At 39.4% G+C, this 15688-nt stretch overlaps 1 protein-coding gene across 2 annotated transcripts in view; it reads left to right on the top strand.

Moving 5' to 3' along the window:
• The first annotated feature begins 9052 nt into the window (after window positions 1-9052).
• EHHADH (enoyl-CoA hydratase and 3-hydroxyacyl CoA dehydrogenase) overlaps window positions 9053-15688 on the top strand; it is a 43159-nt gene continuing 36523 nt past the window's right edge. The window contains exons 1-2 of one of the 2 annotated variants that reach the window (XM_024564323.3): window positions 9053-9206; window positions 13226-13329. In XM_024564323.3, coding sequence (XP_024420091.2) covers window positions 9133-9206; window positions 13226-13329 — 178 coding nt within the window. In that variant the 5' untranslated portion in view covers window positions 9053-9132. Of the gene's footprint in view, window positions 9207-13225; window positions 13421-15688 lie in introns of both variants that reach the window. The other variant, XM_024564327.3, reaches the window with a different exon arrangement.

The following is a 15688-nucleotide window of genomic DNA, read 5'->3' as shown; positions in this document are numbered from 1 at the left end:
TACCTGTCTTAATAGGAACTAACTTAAACCCTAGTTGAAATCACCTGCTTGGTCATTGTGCCAGGTACTGGGGGAAAGATGAATAAAACCCAAGCCCTGTCCTCAAAAACATGGAGATACTTAATAAATTACGGACAGAAGAAAGTCAACCCAGGAAAAAACAGAGGGTAACAATTCAGCTGAAGATTTATCCTTAGAACAGAAAAATTCAAGAAATGTTAAAACTGAAAATAACTTTAGGGATAATCCTTCAGTTAACCTCTCGATGTTACAAGTGAAAAAATTAGATCCAGAGAAGCTACAGGCTAAAAGTCATGCAATTTAGTGGTGGGTCTAGGACCAGAGGTGGAGTCTCAAAATGCTCGCCACCTCTCCTCACCCCCCAAATGTCTCAAGGTGTTAATATGGTAAAAGCAGATCTACCTACAAGAACTTCACTCTCCAGTAAAAAAAAGGACCAGGAAAATCCCAGTCCAGAATAGACAAGAGCAATGTGACCTAGCAGATACTACACAATTCTGATGATCATTTTGTTTAAAATAATATTATGGTCGCCACTTTAAAATGAAGCCGGAGTTGCCATCCCAGAGAAACTGCCTTGCGTGTCTTAGGCTTCAAACCTTTGGAATGTTGAAACAGGGCCAAGTAACCTTTGGCCTGGGCCAAAATCACATCATGTCCCAAAGAACTGTTTGCAGACATAAAAGAAAGCAGATACTATGACTACTGGACTGAAGCATCACTATGTTAGCTTTTCTGCACCTTTTATAAATGTAATTTTACCCTTTTCCTTTCTCATAAATACCCCTTGCCTTTGTCTTCAAATTGGAACACTATTTGAGTTTCTGCCTGAGTCAGTGATTCTCACAAAAGCTATTTTTTTTAAATATATCTCAAATAAATGCTTGTTGCCTCTCACTGAGAAAGACCTTTGATTTTTACGGTAACAGTTTCAACGATGTGGTCTGGTCACTGCTGGTTCATTTCACACACAGCAGCCCCCTCTTCTATGTGCTCTTCCATGCGTTCTGCCTTCAATTTTAACTGGCCAGACAGGAATGAATGACTGATCCAAGCAGCTCCTGAAGGCAAAACGTAAAGACTGTGAATGCACTGCCCATGACACGGCACAGTTTTATTTAGACCTTTCTATGAAAAGCAATTTCTCTTAAATATTCAACCTTTGTTTTAGGAATGTGACAAAGCTAACACAGGTATTATTAGTAAAATGTTGGTAATGAGTCTGTGTCCCAAATAATCTGGCATCCCATAGACCCATCGAGTAGTTGGCATAAATGAAATTTAAGGTTTTTTCCAACTCTATTATAAAAAAGGTCAGTGATATTTTTAATGAATCTAGGGACCATAGGGATTAAATAATCTCCTGAAAGTCACAAAGTTAGCCAGTGGCAGTCAGTTTTAGAACCTAAACCTCCTAATTCCATTCATTCATTTATTTATTCAGCCCATATTAGAGATGCCAGGCCAGGTTCAGGGATGCAAAGATGAATAAGATATCCCTGCCTTAAAGGAGCTTCCTATCTGGTGAGGGAGGCATAACTTTTAATGGAAAAGCAATTCAATGTCAATGTTTTCATAGATTCATCTAGTTCCTTCATTCAACCAATACAGTTGTCTCCCTTTGCTACCAATATACCATAAGTTGATAAAAATAAATATCAAATATGATGTTTCAATTAAATTTTAAATCATTTGAACAGCATTTTTAAGAGTTTCAAATAATCATGATTTATACAGCTCTTTGAGTCAGCCTGTTTGTCACTCTGCTATTAACTACCCATACGACCTAAATCACTTCTGGGCCTCACTTTCCTCTTGAAGGTCCTTTCTAGAACAGGCCTTGTTCTGCCTGGCAGAAAAAAAAATTCATGACACTTCCCACTGTGACCACTAGATGGCTGGCTAGCTTTCTCCCTCTCTCCCTCCTCTCCCTCCTCCGTTCCTTCCTCTTTCTTTTTAGGTTTTCTAACTAAAGTCATCACCACCTATCTGAACAGCCACTTATATGGGTAACAACTGAGTATCCAAAGACTCTCAGAAATGACAGGTCTAATGTGGTTTTTGAATAAATGAAAGAATGGATGGATTCCAGGGCTTATCTATCTCATACTATTACAGCTCCTTTCTCCTGTTAAAATACTTCAGTATTTCCTCTTTTGAAAACTGTAATGGTGAGAAGAAGAAGAAAGAATGAGACAATATATAAAAATTGGGTTAGGAGGAGAATATAAGTTGGATTGGGAGGAAAATGCAAAAGGCCCTGCACGGTGCTGTATATCAAAGCGAACATCAGTACACTTGACTTATGGATGAAATAAAATCTAAGACTTTAAAATAATATGGGAATGTTCAGATGATTAAGATTGGTCATATACTGATATTGTTGAAGCTGGGTAATTGGGTTTCATATTCTTTCTTTGTGTTCATATGATTGAAAATTCAAGCAATATAAAGTTAAAAATAAGAGAGACCATGAGTGCATTTTCCTTCCTCTAGACAAGACCAAGTTCAGTCTATCCCACTGAATCTCAGTTAGGATTCTTTTGCATGATATTACAGAAAACTTCTCAACAGCCTGTTTTTTGAAAGTAGACACCAATATGGAGATCTGGAGAAGGATTTTTTTTGTTAGGAAGGCACAGGAAGCAGGATTGGTCAGAGGAAGAAGTTGAACTACTATGCAGGTCGAAGGAAGACTCCGCCAACCTGTAAGGGAGCTCTAGAGTGAGCGTGGGCCGTCAGAGTATCCTGTATCAGGCTGAAATGTCCAGTCCTTTACACGGGATACAGTCTGCCCCGGGAAGGGTGTGGTCTCAAGCAAGGAGGCTCTCTGTAGCTGAGCAGATCCTGAAGAAGCTGACAGCTGGAGCCGCCTCGACAGCACTCATCTTTGCATCCTCCACAAAATGTGACAGAGACCAGCTTTAACACAAGGGCATATGCTGACTTCAGTAACTGCACTGCTATGCCAGCCTCAGGGCTGGTTACTCCAGCACCTCAATGATATCATCCAGAACCCATATTTATTTTCCTCTTTTCTCTGCCTTCAGTAGCATCTGCTTCAGCTTATGTCCAGCGTCTCTCAAGGTGACAAATGGCTATAGCAGTTTGTCTACACATCTACATGCTGTGCACACTCTCAGAGGGGATGCACACATTTTCAGTAATTCCGAGGGGATTCTCAGGCTAGACAAGAGAAAAATACACACTAACTTTTGAACTGGACACTTTGCTCTCTACAATTTTTATCTTTTCCACTTTTTAAGAGGGCTTTACATTAGTCATCATTAAATGGCATGCTGTCACAACCTCACCCTAGAATTCTGTATCACCTAGGATATGCAGGGTAATACGGCAATAAAGAAACAAACCCCAGACCTAAATGTCCCAAAAGAAGCCTGATTACTTTCTTACTCAGAGCTACAAGATTACTCTGGGCGTGCAGAGGGCTCTGCTCCTTGTAATCACTCAGGACCCCAGGCTGATTGAGCAACCACTATCTTGAATACTGCTGGTAGCCAATGCAGAGGAAAAAGGACTCTTGGGAAGTGCCACCACTTCTGCTCACATTTTATTGGCCACAACAATGTCACATGACCTCACTTCCTTAGGTGGGCAGAGAAGTGCAATCCTATTATTGTAAGTGGGGGAAAACGAGAATATTTGTGAATAGCACCAATGGCTATTACAAAACCAGTTCTATATTTTAGAACTCACTGATACAAACTGATCTAGAATTCAGCCATACAATTCTGTGGATAAAGTACAAAACAGCAGGAAAATTCCTCACAGTTTCTCTCCTTTAATTCTATTATACTGTGAGCAGTTATGTTATGGATGTATATGAAATTGTTCTGACCCATGTCCTGACTCTGAATCTCCCAGAGTGTGTGCCAGATGTGTATATTTTACAATGCATGCTTCCCCCCCCTCAGGAAGAGCTCCTGTCCCTTGAACTCTACAGCAAGCAGCAGGAGGGCCCATACCATGTCGGTTTTCGCTTGCATTGCAGTAGCTTTGTCTAGTGCACATAACTGCTCAATAAAAACATCATCAGTCAAATATTATACATAAAACATAATTATCAAATAGCTCATATCACATTCACAAGGATTCCATTATTTAACCCTGTTAAATCTCTCTAGGAATTTCAATGCAACATTTCTTTTAATTTCCACTGTATTAATCTTCTCAGAAACTGCAGTGAAATTAACTTGGCCTATCTTGTTCTTAGTGAACACAATATATCTCTGGTAAGCACAACTTCCTTTTCCCAAATGCTCTCCTTAATGAATTATTCCAAAATTTCATAAGGTATTGATTTAAAACTCACCAGTCTACCACATCTTGCTATCATCTCTTTGCCTATTCAAAAATCAAAACATTTGCCCATCTTTAGTCTTCTGGCCCCTTTCCTTTTCCTTGGGATTTCTCAAAGCTATAATCACACTGGAAAATCTTCAGGCTTAAAATCAAAGCATTTTGATGGGAAAACCTAGACATACGTAACAGATGCTAAAACATTTGATGATTCTATTAATGGAGGTATGAGTAATACCTCATGTTTTACTCTGACCTTAAAAATCCATGGTATATTAGTTTGAATCCTATTTGCTATTCAAAGCAGATGGAAATATAATCCCAGAGGAAAGACACAATTTAATTTGTTTCATCTCAAAGGAACATAAGACTAATAATGGCTAATAATATGCCTACTTTTATCGAGGGCTTTCCATAAGTCAGATTCTAAATGTGTATTTACTCAGAAGGGAGAAGACCATACTTAGTAACAAAGAAAGATACAATGCAACTCATATTTAAGAACAACTGGCCTCATAAGAATTTAAAAATATGGGACAGCAAGTATCAACAAAGATGTGAAGAAATTGGAAACCTCATACATTACTGTATGTACTGTCTGCCAAATGGAGCCAAAAAGTTTAGCAGTTCCCCAAAAGTTAAACATAGCATTGCCACATAGCCAAGCAATTCTACTCCTAGGTATATACCCAAGAGAATGAAAAACATAATTTCCCCAAAACCATGCACATGAAGTGTTCATAGCAGCATTATTCATATTGGCCAACAAGTGGAAAGAGCCCAAATACCCATCAACTGATGAATGGATACACAAAATGTGGTGCATACACACAGTGAACTATTATTTAGCAGTAAAAAGGAAAGAAGTACTGATACATGCTACAATGTGGATGAACCTTAAAAACATTATGCTAAGTGAAATAAATCCGACACAAAAGGCCACATACTGAGTGATTCCATTTATATGAGATGTCGAGAATAGGTAGATCCACAGAGATTAATGTTCCCTATTAGAGTAGATTTGTGGTTGCTAGGGGATAGGTAGACAGGGAAATGGAAAGTACAGGGTTTCTTTTGAGGTGATTAAAATGCTCTGGAATGAGAGAGTGGTAACGGTGTACAACCTTATGGACATAGTAAAATACACCAAATTGTACATTTTAAAAGGGTGAATTGTAGAGTATGTGTTATCTCAACAAAAATTAATTATCCTTTAAAGAAAAGAGCTTATCACTTGAAATTTAAGAGGGAAAAACGTCTTTATGGATAAGAAAACAAGAGAATAAACATGCATTTAGGACACGTGAATATTACCTGAGTGATGGCAGGTGCAGAACAGAGAATAGCTGCTACTCAAGGGGCCATTGACAAATAGGAAAAGTGTCTAGAACTAGAGACACCTTGTCATAGGAGAAATGGTGCTTCCTGAGGAGGGGCCTAAAAAGAGCAGGCTTAGGACAGACTTGCTAGTATCTTTAACTATTTGATGAAAGACCATTCTGTTAAAGAGAGACAATGTATAACAAAAGTGGAATCAGGGAGTAATTGCTTCCGAGAACAAAAGTAGAACCAGGAAGCGCTGACTGGTGTGGCTCAGTTGGCTGTGCATCATCCCACACAGCAGAAGGTTGCCGGTGTGACTCCTGGTCAGGGCACATACTTGGGCTGGGGGTTCAGTCCCTGGTTGGGGTGCGTACAAGAGGGAACCAATGGGTATTTCTCTCTCACATTGATGTTTCTCACCCTCTCTCCTTCCCTTTTCCTCTCTCTAAAAATAAATAAATGAAACCTTTTTTTAAAAAGTAGACTCAAGGATTTGAAAGTTCTAGGATTTATTACAACCAGTGACAATAATTAAGGTGACTGGGCACAGTTGGATCTTCTTTAGGAATTCTGATAGCTTATTTTCGTCATTAAGATATTGAATGTGCAAGTGTGAATGTCCAAGGCTTCACACTTGAGCAAGTCACTTGAAATTATAGAAATTGTTATTACTGCCATTATTGGTATAGTAACAAAATTATTAATATTCCATCTTTTATTTCAATACTTATGTGAGTATCTTTTCTCCTCAAATGTCAGCCAACTTCACTGTGGAAGAGTGTACTCATTGCTCATTTCTTCACTGTATTAGTTAGCACAGGTTGAAATTCTTTAACAAAAATTTATTTCTCCTGTAACATCGATGTCGGATCCAGTTAGTGGGGCACCTCTCCTCCACAAAATCACTTGGGAAGTGTAGGGTAAACGTAGGCAGTCTGGCTTCCCCACCCAGATGCCTGGACAACTAAGGGAAGCAGTTTCCCATAACCTTGAGAATGGGCCTGATAAGCAGTGTTCGCATAGCCTTGAGACTGGGTCCGATAAACTGTCCCATTGCCTTGAATGGGCTCGCCCACACGGTATGAAGCTCTGTTGCATCACATCTGTTGGCAGCTGCTGGCTTTGTCTGTGTTCTGGTATTTAAGGAGCTAGGGGCTCCCCACGGAGTGCCACACAGCGGGACAGGTGACATGCAGGGCCATGAAGCTTGTAGCATGTGTGGACAGACCACCCTTGAGTAAAGGCATGTCAAGCAGCCCCCTGGTTCCATAAATGTTCTTCTGTCTGCCCAAATTCCATGAACTTGTCCAGCCCTGAACAGTCACAACACAGGGAGTCAGGGGTCTATGTCTGACTCTGTTCTCCCTGCGGCCTTCTGTCCATTTGTATCCCACAGAGAAAGGGGGAAGAAAACATATGAGATATTTTATCACTCTAGCTGGAAAAGCAATATTTGGGGTTTGTTCTGGAAAGCCCTGGCTGATTTCCTTAAGAAGTCAGTTCTGATGGCTTCGTGTCACTATAAGTGAAGTTTCACAACACAGCACCCTGGGTTTCAGGGATGATAGATCACCGATGCAGCAAACGTTAAGTTTAGGGAGCCATCTCTGTTCTTAGTGTGAGTACATATCTGCATGTTCTTGCACAAAATTTCTATATTTACCTTCTTTTATTTTTCTTTCAAGCTTTAATGACCGCTTCTGATCAAGTGATCTATTTTTGTGAGTTGCAACCCAGTGGCGGCCATGAAGATGACATTTGGACAATCAAAAGCAGAAACATGCAAATCATGTGGAAGCACATTAGCCAAGAGGACCAACATCCTGTTAAGTAGCACTTGTTGAGACAAAGTGAATGAGAAGACAGTCTGAGAATATAACAATTCGTCACAATGATCAAGAGACTGTTAACAGTCAAGTAGTCTGTAAGCAGCAGCATGGTAGCATCTGCTAAATTGGCTTCCCACACTTTCAGATTCAGCTCATAAGAACCCATAATGGACTGAGGCAGTTTATTATTCACACTGACAGCAAAAGAAAGATCAGTATGGTATCGGCTCCCTGTGTCCCTAGTCACACAGGGTGACACCAAACAGGCGGGTGATACAGGACGGGAACCGGTGGGTCATTCTGTTATTGAGGAGCAAGGCAGGGTCAGCAATTGCAGGAACCTACGTGCCGACTTTAAATTTTAAAGGAAACTTTAACTTTTACAGAAGTTTGCCTGACAGCTGAGAGGGAGGTAGTTAGGGATGGGGCCCGCAAAGCAGAAAGTTCTGTGTTCAACGGAAACTAGGGACAGATGAGAAATGATTTGAGTCTGACTCCTCCAAGATAGAGATGAGAAACTCTCAAAACGGCTCCACGCCATCCTGATCTCCCCTTGCTCCGGGAGGAATTTCAGGTCACTCAGGACTGTTCAGCCTTGCCTACATGGCCTTTCTGGAGGCATTCAAAGTTGCTAGGATTCCATGGTGGAGTTGTTCCTTCCCCTAGAGACCAATGTCTGAAATAAGAAGACAAGGCGGGAATTTACTACTTCCTATATAGTAAGAGAAACATGCACCGTCTTATTAAGCAGTAAACTGTTGATCTTACATCAAGTTTTGGAGCAAGGCAGAGGTCAGGGATTGGCGAATTTTCAGAGGCTTTAAAGATAGGACCTGTAAAAGCCGGTTGTTGGTTGACTGACTGTTGGCACTCAGGCGTTTGCACTGAGCTGTTTGTGATTGGCTGGTTGTCCTTAATGGCTTGGGTCCCTTCTGAGTGCTACTTGCTTCCAGGGCCTCAAGGCAATTGGCATTTCCTAGGAGCTGGAACCTGTTTTCATTCACACACACACACAAAAATAAATAATAGAACATCTGTAAAAATAGTCCTTAATCATTGTTAAAATGTCTTGCCGTATGACTTCTGTAAATACTCGGTTCACTCGGTTCACGTTAGTCGGATACCCATTTAGCTGAAATGCATGTGTATGTCTTCTATGTCCTAGGTTTGTGTCATATCACACGATTGTCAGGACCCCAGCTATTTATCCCTGTTAAGTATCATGAAGATGGAAACTGAGAGAACAGCTCCACAACTTAGTGAACTCGTAAGTTGTCCAGAGAAGCCAGTCCCTCTGGGCCAGGGGATTGCAAACCTCGACTAGCTAGCTATTCCATCCACTTTCCTTCGTCCTCCTAGATCTACTGAGTGAGGGAGGGAGCGGGGAGGAGCCGATACAGAGAAAGAGGAAGAGCGTTTGCAGAGCAGGGCGCTCGGGTCCGGGAAAGGGGTAGGACCAGCCGTGTACGTTGGGAATCCGTAGGCTGGGAGCCTCCAGAGAGGCGGAGGCGGCGCTGGGTTCTAATTGGCCCAGCGGGCGCCCCTCCTCCCGGGGCTGGCCCAGCGCGCTGGAACTGGTAGCGGATCCCTGCGTCGGGAGGCGGAGGCGGAGGCAACGGCGACCCTAGCGAGGGAAAACATGGCCGAGTACTCGAGGCTGCACAACTCCCTGGCGCTGATTCGCCTCCGAAATCCGCCTCTCAACCCGATCAGGTAACGGCTGACGTCTCCTGCCTGCCGTGCAGGCTTTGACTCTCCCCTGCTATTTGCGAAAGATCCTGACTCAGATTGAACCATGTCTTCTGCCAGGGCCTTTTTCATTGGTTAACTTGGTTAATATTTTCACAGAGAACTCCTGTTGTCATTTCACTGGGAAGGAAACCGAGGCTGAGAGGCAGTCAGATTGCTGTAAAGTGGGGGAGCCGTTCTCCCCCATGCCAGCCTGGTTTCCGTATGCCAACTTCGTGCAGAACCCTCTGCTTGCTTGCAACTTTGACTTAGGCCTACTTTCTATTCCAAAGGTCTCAGTGCAAATGTGGCTGGACCTTGATCCCTCACTTCTCAACCACCAGTCCAGGCCACCAAAACATGTAAAAATCCGACAATATGGCTTCACATTTTACAAGAAATAAAGGTCTCCATTAACGCCACCTCAGTGAGTAAAGGAGATTTGTGCCCTGGCCTAGAAATGTAATTTCTCCTGATCTGTTCTAAACCTCAAGGCCTTAGTGCTTCAGTGGAACATCCATGTCAGTGTAAGCCCATTAAATAACATTTTCCAAAAACTCCCTTGCACTTTATCTTTTTTTATTCCCTCACGAGTACCTTTTTGGTTAATTCCCTAACCCAGATTGTACAATGCAGTAAGCTCTTACTTTTAAAAGTGAGATTAATGCTGCTTTTATGAAAATTAATGGTTATTCATTTATGAAAATTAATGAAGTCACTGTCTTCCATATCTCTGAAAAAGAGTCTAGCAACTGATCAGTCTAGAAGAGCCACCCATCCACACGGAGTATGGTTAGCAGGAATTATAATTTACAATGAATACATAAAGTATATAAAGACCTTTGCTTTTAAGGCTGAAATGAAGAGACCTACTACTTTTAACAGGAACTTTGATCCTGCCATCAGATTTAATTTTATCGTTAGTATTAATATTATAATTCTTATTCTTAATATGAGTTATTATATTTAATAATACAAAAGAATTGCAGGAATAAAATCACACAAAGGTGATATGTTCACTTACTTGCCATTCTCAGAAAAAAGCAAAATATTTGTTATTTTGGTTTTGACAAAGAAAGACATCAGCAATATGATTACTTGTCAGTTTTGGACTTGTCTGTATTCTAATTAGAATGATTAGGATTGGGACTGTCTGCCCCAACCTCTGCTCATAATGGGAAACAATGCCCATCCAGAACTTGAGGGAGAGAGTTCCACAGTCTACTGCCCTGTCACGGGGAATATTTTCTTATAACTATTTTTAATGTTTATGGTATTCAACTCACTGTCACTCTCCTTGCAGAAGAAATGTTAGTATCTACTTCATATAGTTGCTGAGTGGTTTATATTTGCTGGAGATTATAAACGGGCATTTAACAGATGTTAGCTATTATTATTTCTATTAATCAGAGGCCTGTTCCAAGCTCCTACCTACAGGCGCTGCTGCTCAGAAATCATTTCAGCTTCATCGAGAATTCCCCTACTTGGGAATAAATACTTTCTTGCCTTTTTTTTTTTTTTGTCTATCTGCTTCTGAAGTTCTCTTTTAGGTAGAGTGTATATCCCAGTATGTTTATCCAGTTGAACAGATTCCAATTTTTTTTCTTGTTTTGTACTTCTCTTTCCCTCCTCTTTCCTTCCTTCCTATTTCTAATTTTATGTGAAAAATTATCTCTTCCTAGCCCCCTGAGAGACTCTTATTTGAAAATTATTTTGGCCCAAACAAATAGTGTAAATCCTTCTTTGCTAGTTTAGCCAGCCATACTTCCTTCAATTTCAGATGCATGCCACCCCTCCTGACAAATGTAGGGCGTGCCAGTTACCAGGCCTGTCTCCCAACACAGTGACTTTCACACTTTTTTTTACAGTAGTTCACACAGTAAGCAATTCCATGTTTTACATAGCAACCTAAGCCACACAAGTATACAAATACGTAACTGAAAGCCAAGTTTCATGAAACAAACTTATTCTTACTTGTGATGTCATTTGATACACGGTATTCTATTTTCTCTTCTATTTCTTTGTTTAAAAAAAAAGGTGGTCACAAGCCACAAACTTCATTTGATGACATTCAGTTTTTTAAAAAGTCTCAATAAAAGACCTTCTATAGTCACAGAAGCCAAAAAGTTTTGGTCAGCACTCATGAAATGTTATTTACTCTAGACTTGATTTCTTCATTCCTGACAATATTAAGGGGAGAAAATAATTTCTCCATCTCAGGGATCTTGACCTTGCTTCTAGGCTGTGGTCCCTTTAACTTGGCCGGACTCCAGTAAAGCTGTATGTGTCACAGCCATTTCATTTTTCTTTTTCTCCCTGTGTTTGATTTTTGTGACATAAAGAAGAACATAAGAGAAATAGAAGAGTAGGGGTTGGGTGAAATAGGAAAAACCAGCCTCTTCTCAGTGTTCCTGATTAAGCTCATTTGGGTTAATTTTGCAGCCATCATTTACGCAGAAGGAAGTAGGTGTCTTTTGGACTTCTCAGTATTACGGATGGTTCAGAATCTTTTTTTTATCAGACTTTGTTTCTAATTAACAGTCGAAAGCAAGAGGTTTTGTTTGATTTCATTTAGTAATGATGAAAAGTAATTAGGTGAAAGGGAATTATCATATCAAGGGCAAGTATCTCCTTTATTCTTGGAGGTTTTAACTCGGAGTTGCTGGTCTGAAATATCTAGCTTTTCTATAAGTTTGTCCTTGCGTTTCATTTTGTATTAAGGTTTCTTTCATCCTGTATGCTGAAGAACAGATATTTTACCGAGAATACTCAGAATTCCATGGCAGAACAGATTAGACTCTGGTTGTATCATTTTTTCCTTGAAGTAATTCCTTAGCACTCTCCCTAGGTTCTCCTCCTTCACCACCCCTTGGCACTTAGAAATTCCCTGATTCTTGACAAATTCTTTTCTCTTGGCCTTTGTGACTTTGGCTCCCTTGGTGCTGAATCAATCTACTGAATCAAATTCTGAATCAATCTACTGAAACATGGCAAAATCTACTACATGCCCTTTCTTCCCCAGACCTTGCCTTGACCTCCTAAATTACATAGTTTAAGATTAGGTTTGGCTGTCAGTGACAGAAAAATAGTGGATTAAACAAGAAAGAGTTGATTTCTCTCATAGCAGTGTTCTGGAATGGTAACAGCTGCTCCACAATCACAGGGACCCCAATTCTCTCTCTCTTTCGCTCTGCCATCTTCAATGTATGGTTCCTTCCACCTCTTAGTCCATGAAGGCTGCTCCTGATCTAACCATCACATCTGCATTCCTGCCATGAATAGAGAGGAAAGAAAAAGAAAAACTATCCCCAGTCCCTTTGGACTCTTCCCAAAAGTTGCATATGCCAAATCTTCTATCCCACTAGTCAGAACTTAATGCCTTGGGCTGACCTTACTGCAAAACAGACTGGGAAATGTGGTCTTTATTTTAGGCAGTTATGTATACATCTGAAAACCATATGTTTAATATTTTGAAGAAGGTGGGGAGGTTGGGGTATTTGGGGTAACTTGCAGCCCCTGCTACATCTGTTTCTTTTAGAGTATTTCAGTTTTCTTGTATTTTGCCAGCATGACAAATTAAAAGTAATTTCTTCCCCCTCTGAACTTCCACGTCACTTTCTTTGCATCTATTACAGCACTCATCTTAGTGTGATATTTTGTCGTGTATATTCTGTTCTCCCTGGGGTGTAACAAACTCCTTTTACTGTATCTAGAAGATGTATAATAGCATTTTAAAATTGATTACTGCTAATTCTAAGTGTTCAAAGTTATAACAGAGTGCATAATAATACAATTTTTAAAAGTTTATTACTTAATCAGCTCTGTGCTTAATTCATAATAGATACATATATTATTTGTTGAACAAAGAATGAAAGCTTAACGATGGGTATCTAGAGTTTTTATCCATTGTGTATGTGTTTAAGATTTCATTGTTAGAAAAGGGAAAAACTCTGAGATAGTAGAAATTTAATTCTGACTAATGCTTCATTTTCTTTTTCTGTTAGTGTGGCTGTCTTCAGTGGAATAAAAGAAGGGCTACAGAAAGCTATAACAGACCCTACAGTAAAAGCCATTGTGATTTGTGGAGCAAATGGCAACTTCTCTGCAGGTACCAGTACCTAACCCTCTCCTGTGTCTCTGGAATCCAGCAAGACTCAGAGCGATACTGCATCAGCTGTCCTTGCGGGTGATACCATAGTGTAGGTAACAGAAGTGGGACACTTGAGTGGAAATGAGAAACTGGAGAAAGAGACTTGAATCACAAGAGAGACCCAGAGAAGAGTTTGACTTTACCCTCTTTTATACTGGATTGGACCGTTGTGAGATGTTTAGCTGTAGGCTTGATGGCTGTAATACCTGCTAATATGTGTATACCTGCTCTGTGTACGTCTTCACCCTGTGTGAACTTGAGCAAATTCCTTTAATCTCCTGAACTTCAATTGTATTACAGAATTGTGCACTTGAGACCTAAGTAATTTTATTAACCAATGTCACCTCAATCAATTCAATGTAAAAAAATTAAAAAATCAACTTCTCGATGTATAAAGTAGATACAGTAATATCTATCTTGACTTGTTTTTGTGAGATTAAATAATATACCGGAAATCGTCTAGTGCAGAGCTTACATGCAGAAGATGTTTAATGAATATTATTTTTTATTTCACATAGTCTTGAAAGGAAGTTCATTTTTCTTCCAATAATCACCTATCTCAGAGACCATGCCACTTTTTATTGGGTTATTCTTTAAAGATGCAAAAATATTACAAAAATATGGCAAAAGAATCTGAAATGGTGATTCAGTCATATTTGTGGCACCTCTTCTCTTTTCCCAAATGAATATATTATACCCTTTGACAAAATCACATGGATACAAGGGCCTATGTAATCTTACTGTAGCCAGAGGACTTAATATATAGTAATGGTAGCCTGATGCCCTGACTGGTGTGGCTCAGTGGATTGAGTACTGGCCTGCAAACCAAGAGGTCACCTGTTCGATTCCCAGTCTAGGGCACATGCCTGGGTTGCAGGCCAGGTCCCCAATAGGGGGCATGTGAGAGGCAACCACACATTGATGTTTCTCTCCCTCCCTTTTTCCCTCCCTTACCCTCTCTAAAAATAAATAAATAAAAACTTTAAAAAATAAAATAATATACATTAATGGTAACCTGAGAAGAAATAGATATTAGAATTGTGACAATCGATAAATATAAACATGGTAATCATTATAATAACTATAATTTATGTTGCCTGCTATGTACTAGTGACCCATAGGTTATTTATTAATGGTGAAAACGGTGGTGTTTTTACATTTATTTTATTTTAATTCTCAATAAATGCTACAGTCTCTATTTACAGGTGAGAAGGCTGAGCCTGAGAGAGGGTAAAATAATATACCAAACACAAACTCGGTGTTAAGTGGCTTACTCAACCATTTGAAAACTTAAGGTTGGGAACTCAAGATGACGACTTTGAGACATGGAGAAAGGGCTCAGAATTGTGGAGAACTTGGTATTTCTTTGTCAGTAAGGAGGTATAAGAGAGAGAGTGTAGTTAGAGTTTAGGACAAAAAATTATTCCCATGGAAAAGCATTAGGAATTAGCAGATTTGTCTTAGTGGATTTATATACAGAGAAAAATGTACCCAACAATTGCAAAATAATACATTTTTCTCCAATCTGCAACATTTACAAAAATTGACCAGATACTGGGCCACGGAAGCTGGTCTCAATAAATTTTGCTTAGAATATGTTATCTGACAACAATGCAAATAAACTAGAAATCAATAACAAATATAGAACTGGAAATTCTCATGTTTAGAAATAAAATTAATTTCCCTGGCTCAAAGCAGGAATCATAATAGAATTTAGAAAATTTTTGAACTGAATAATAATGAAAACACAACATATATAACTTGACAAATGAAGCTAAAGAAAAACTTAGCAAAAATTTTACAACCTTATATAAGGTATCATTCAACCCAGTGCACTTCCCAACTCATATTGTGAGGCTAGCAAAACCCTGATACCAACACTTGGCAGGGCCAGCATGAAAAGCAAAATTACAGGTCCATTTCATTCATAAATAAAGATATAAAATTCTTAAACAGTATATTATAAAATTGAGTCTAACAATATATAAAAATGTAATATATCACTTTTATCCCAGTAATACCAGATTGGTTAATCCTTAGAAAAATCAATGTAATTTATCTTATTAAAAAGATTAAAGGAGACACAATCATGGTTATTTCAAGAGAAGCAGAAGAAGCATTTGATAACATTTGACATGCATTAAAGATAAAAATTCTCAGTAAACTAGGGATAGAAAGGAAATTTCTTTGTTGGCTAAAATATCACTTTTAAAAACCTATAGCCAACCTCAAATAAAATGGTAACTTGAAAGCTTTCCTCACTAGAAAGGTACAAGACAAAGCTGGCTGCTATCGCCATTTGTATTTGACATTTTCT

Source organism: Desmodus rotundus, chromosome 2 (genome assembly GCF_022682495.2).
Source record: "Desmodus rotundus isolate HL8 chromosome 2, HLdesRot8A.1, whole genome shotgun sequence".
NCBI classification, from domain to species: Eukaryota; Metazoa; Chordata; class Mammalia; order Chiroptera; family Phyllostomidae; genus Desmodus; species Desmodus rotundus.
This window is presented reverse-complemented; position numbering and strand designations above follow the sequence as displayed.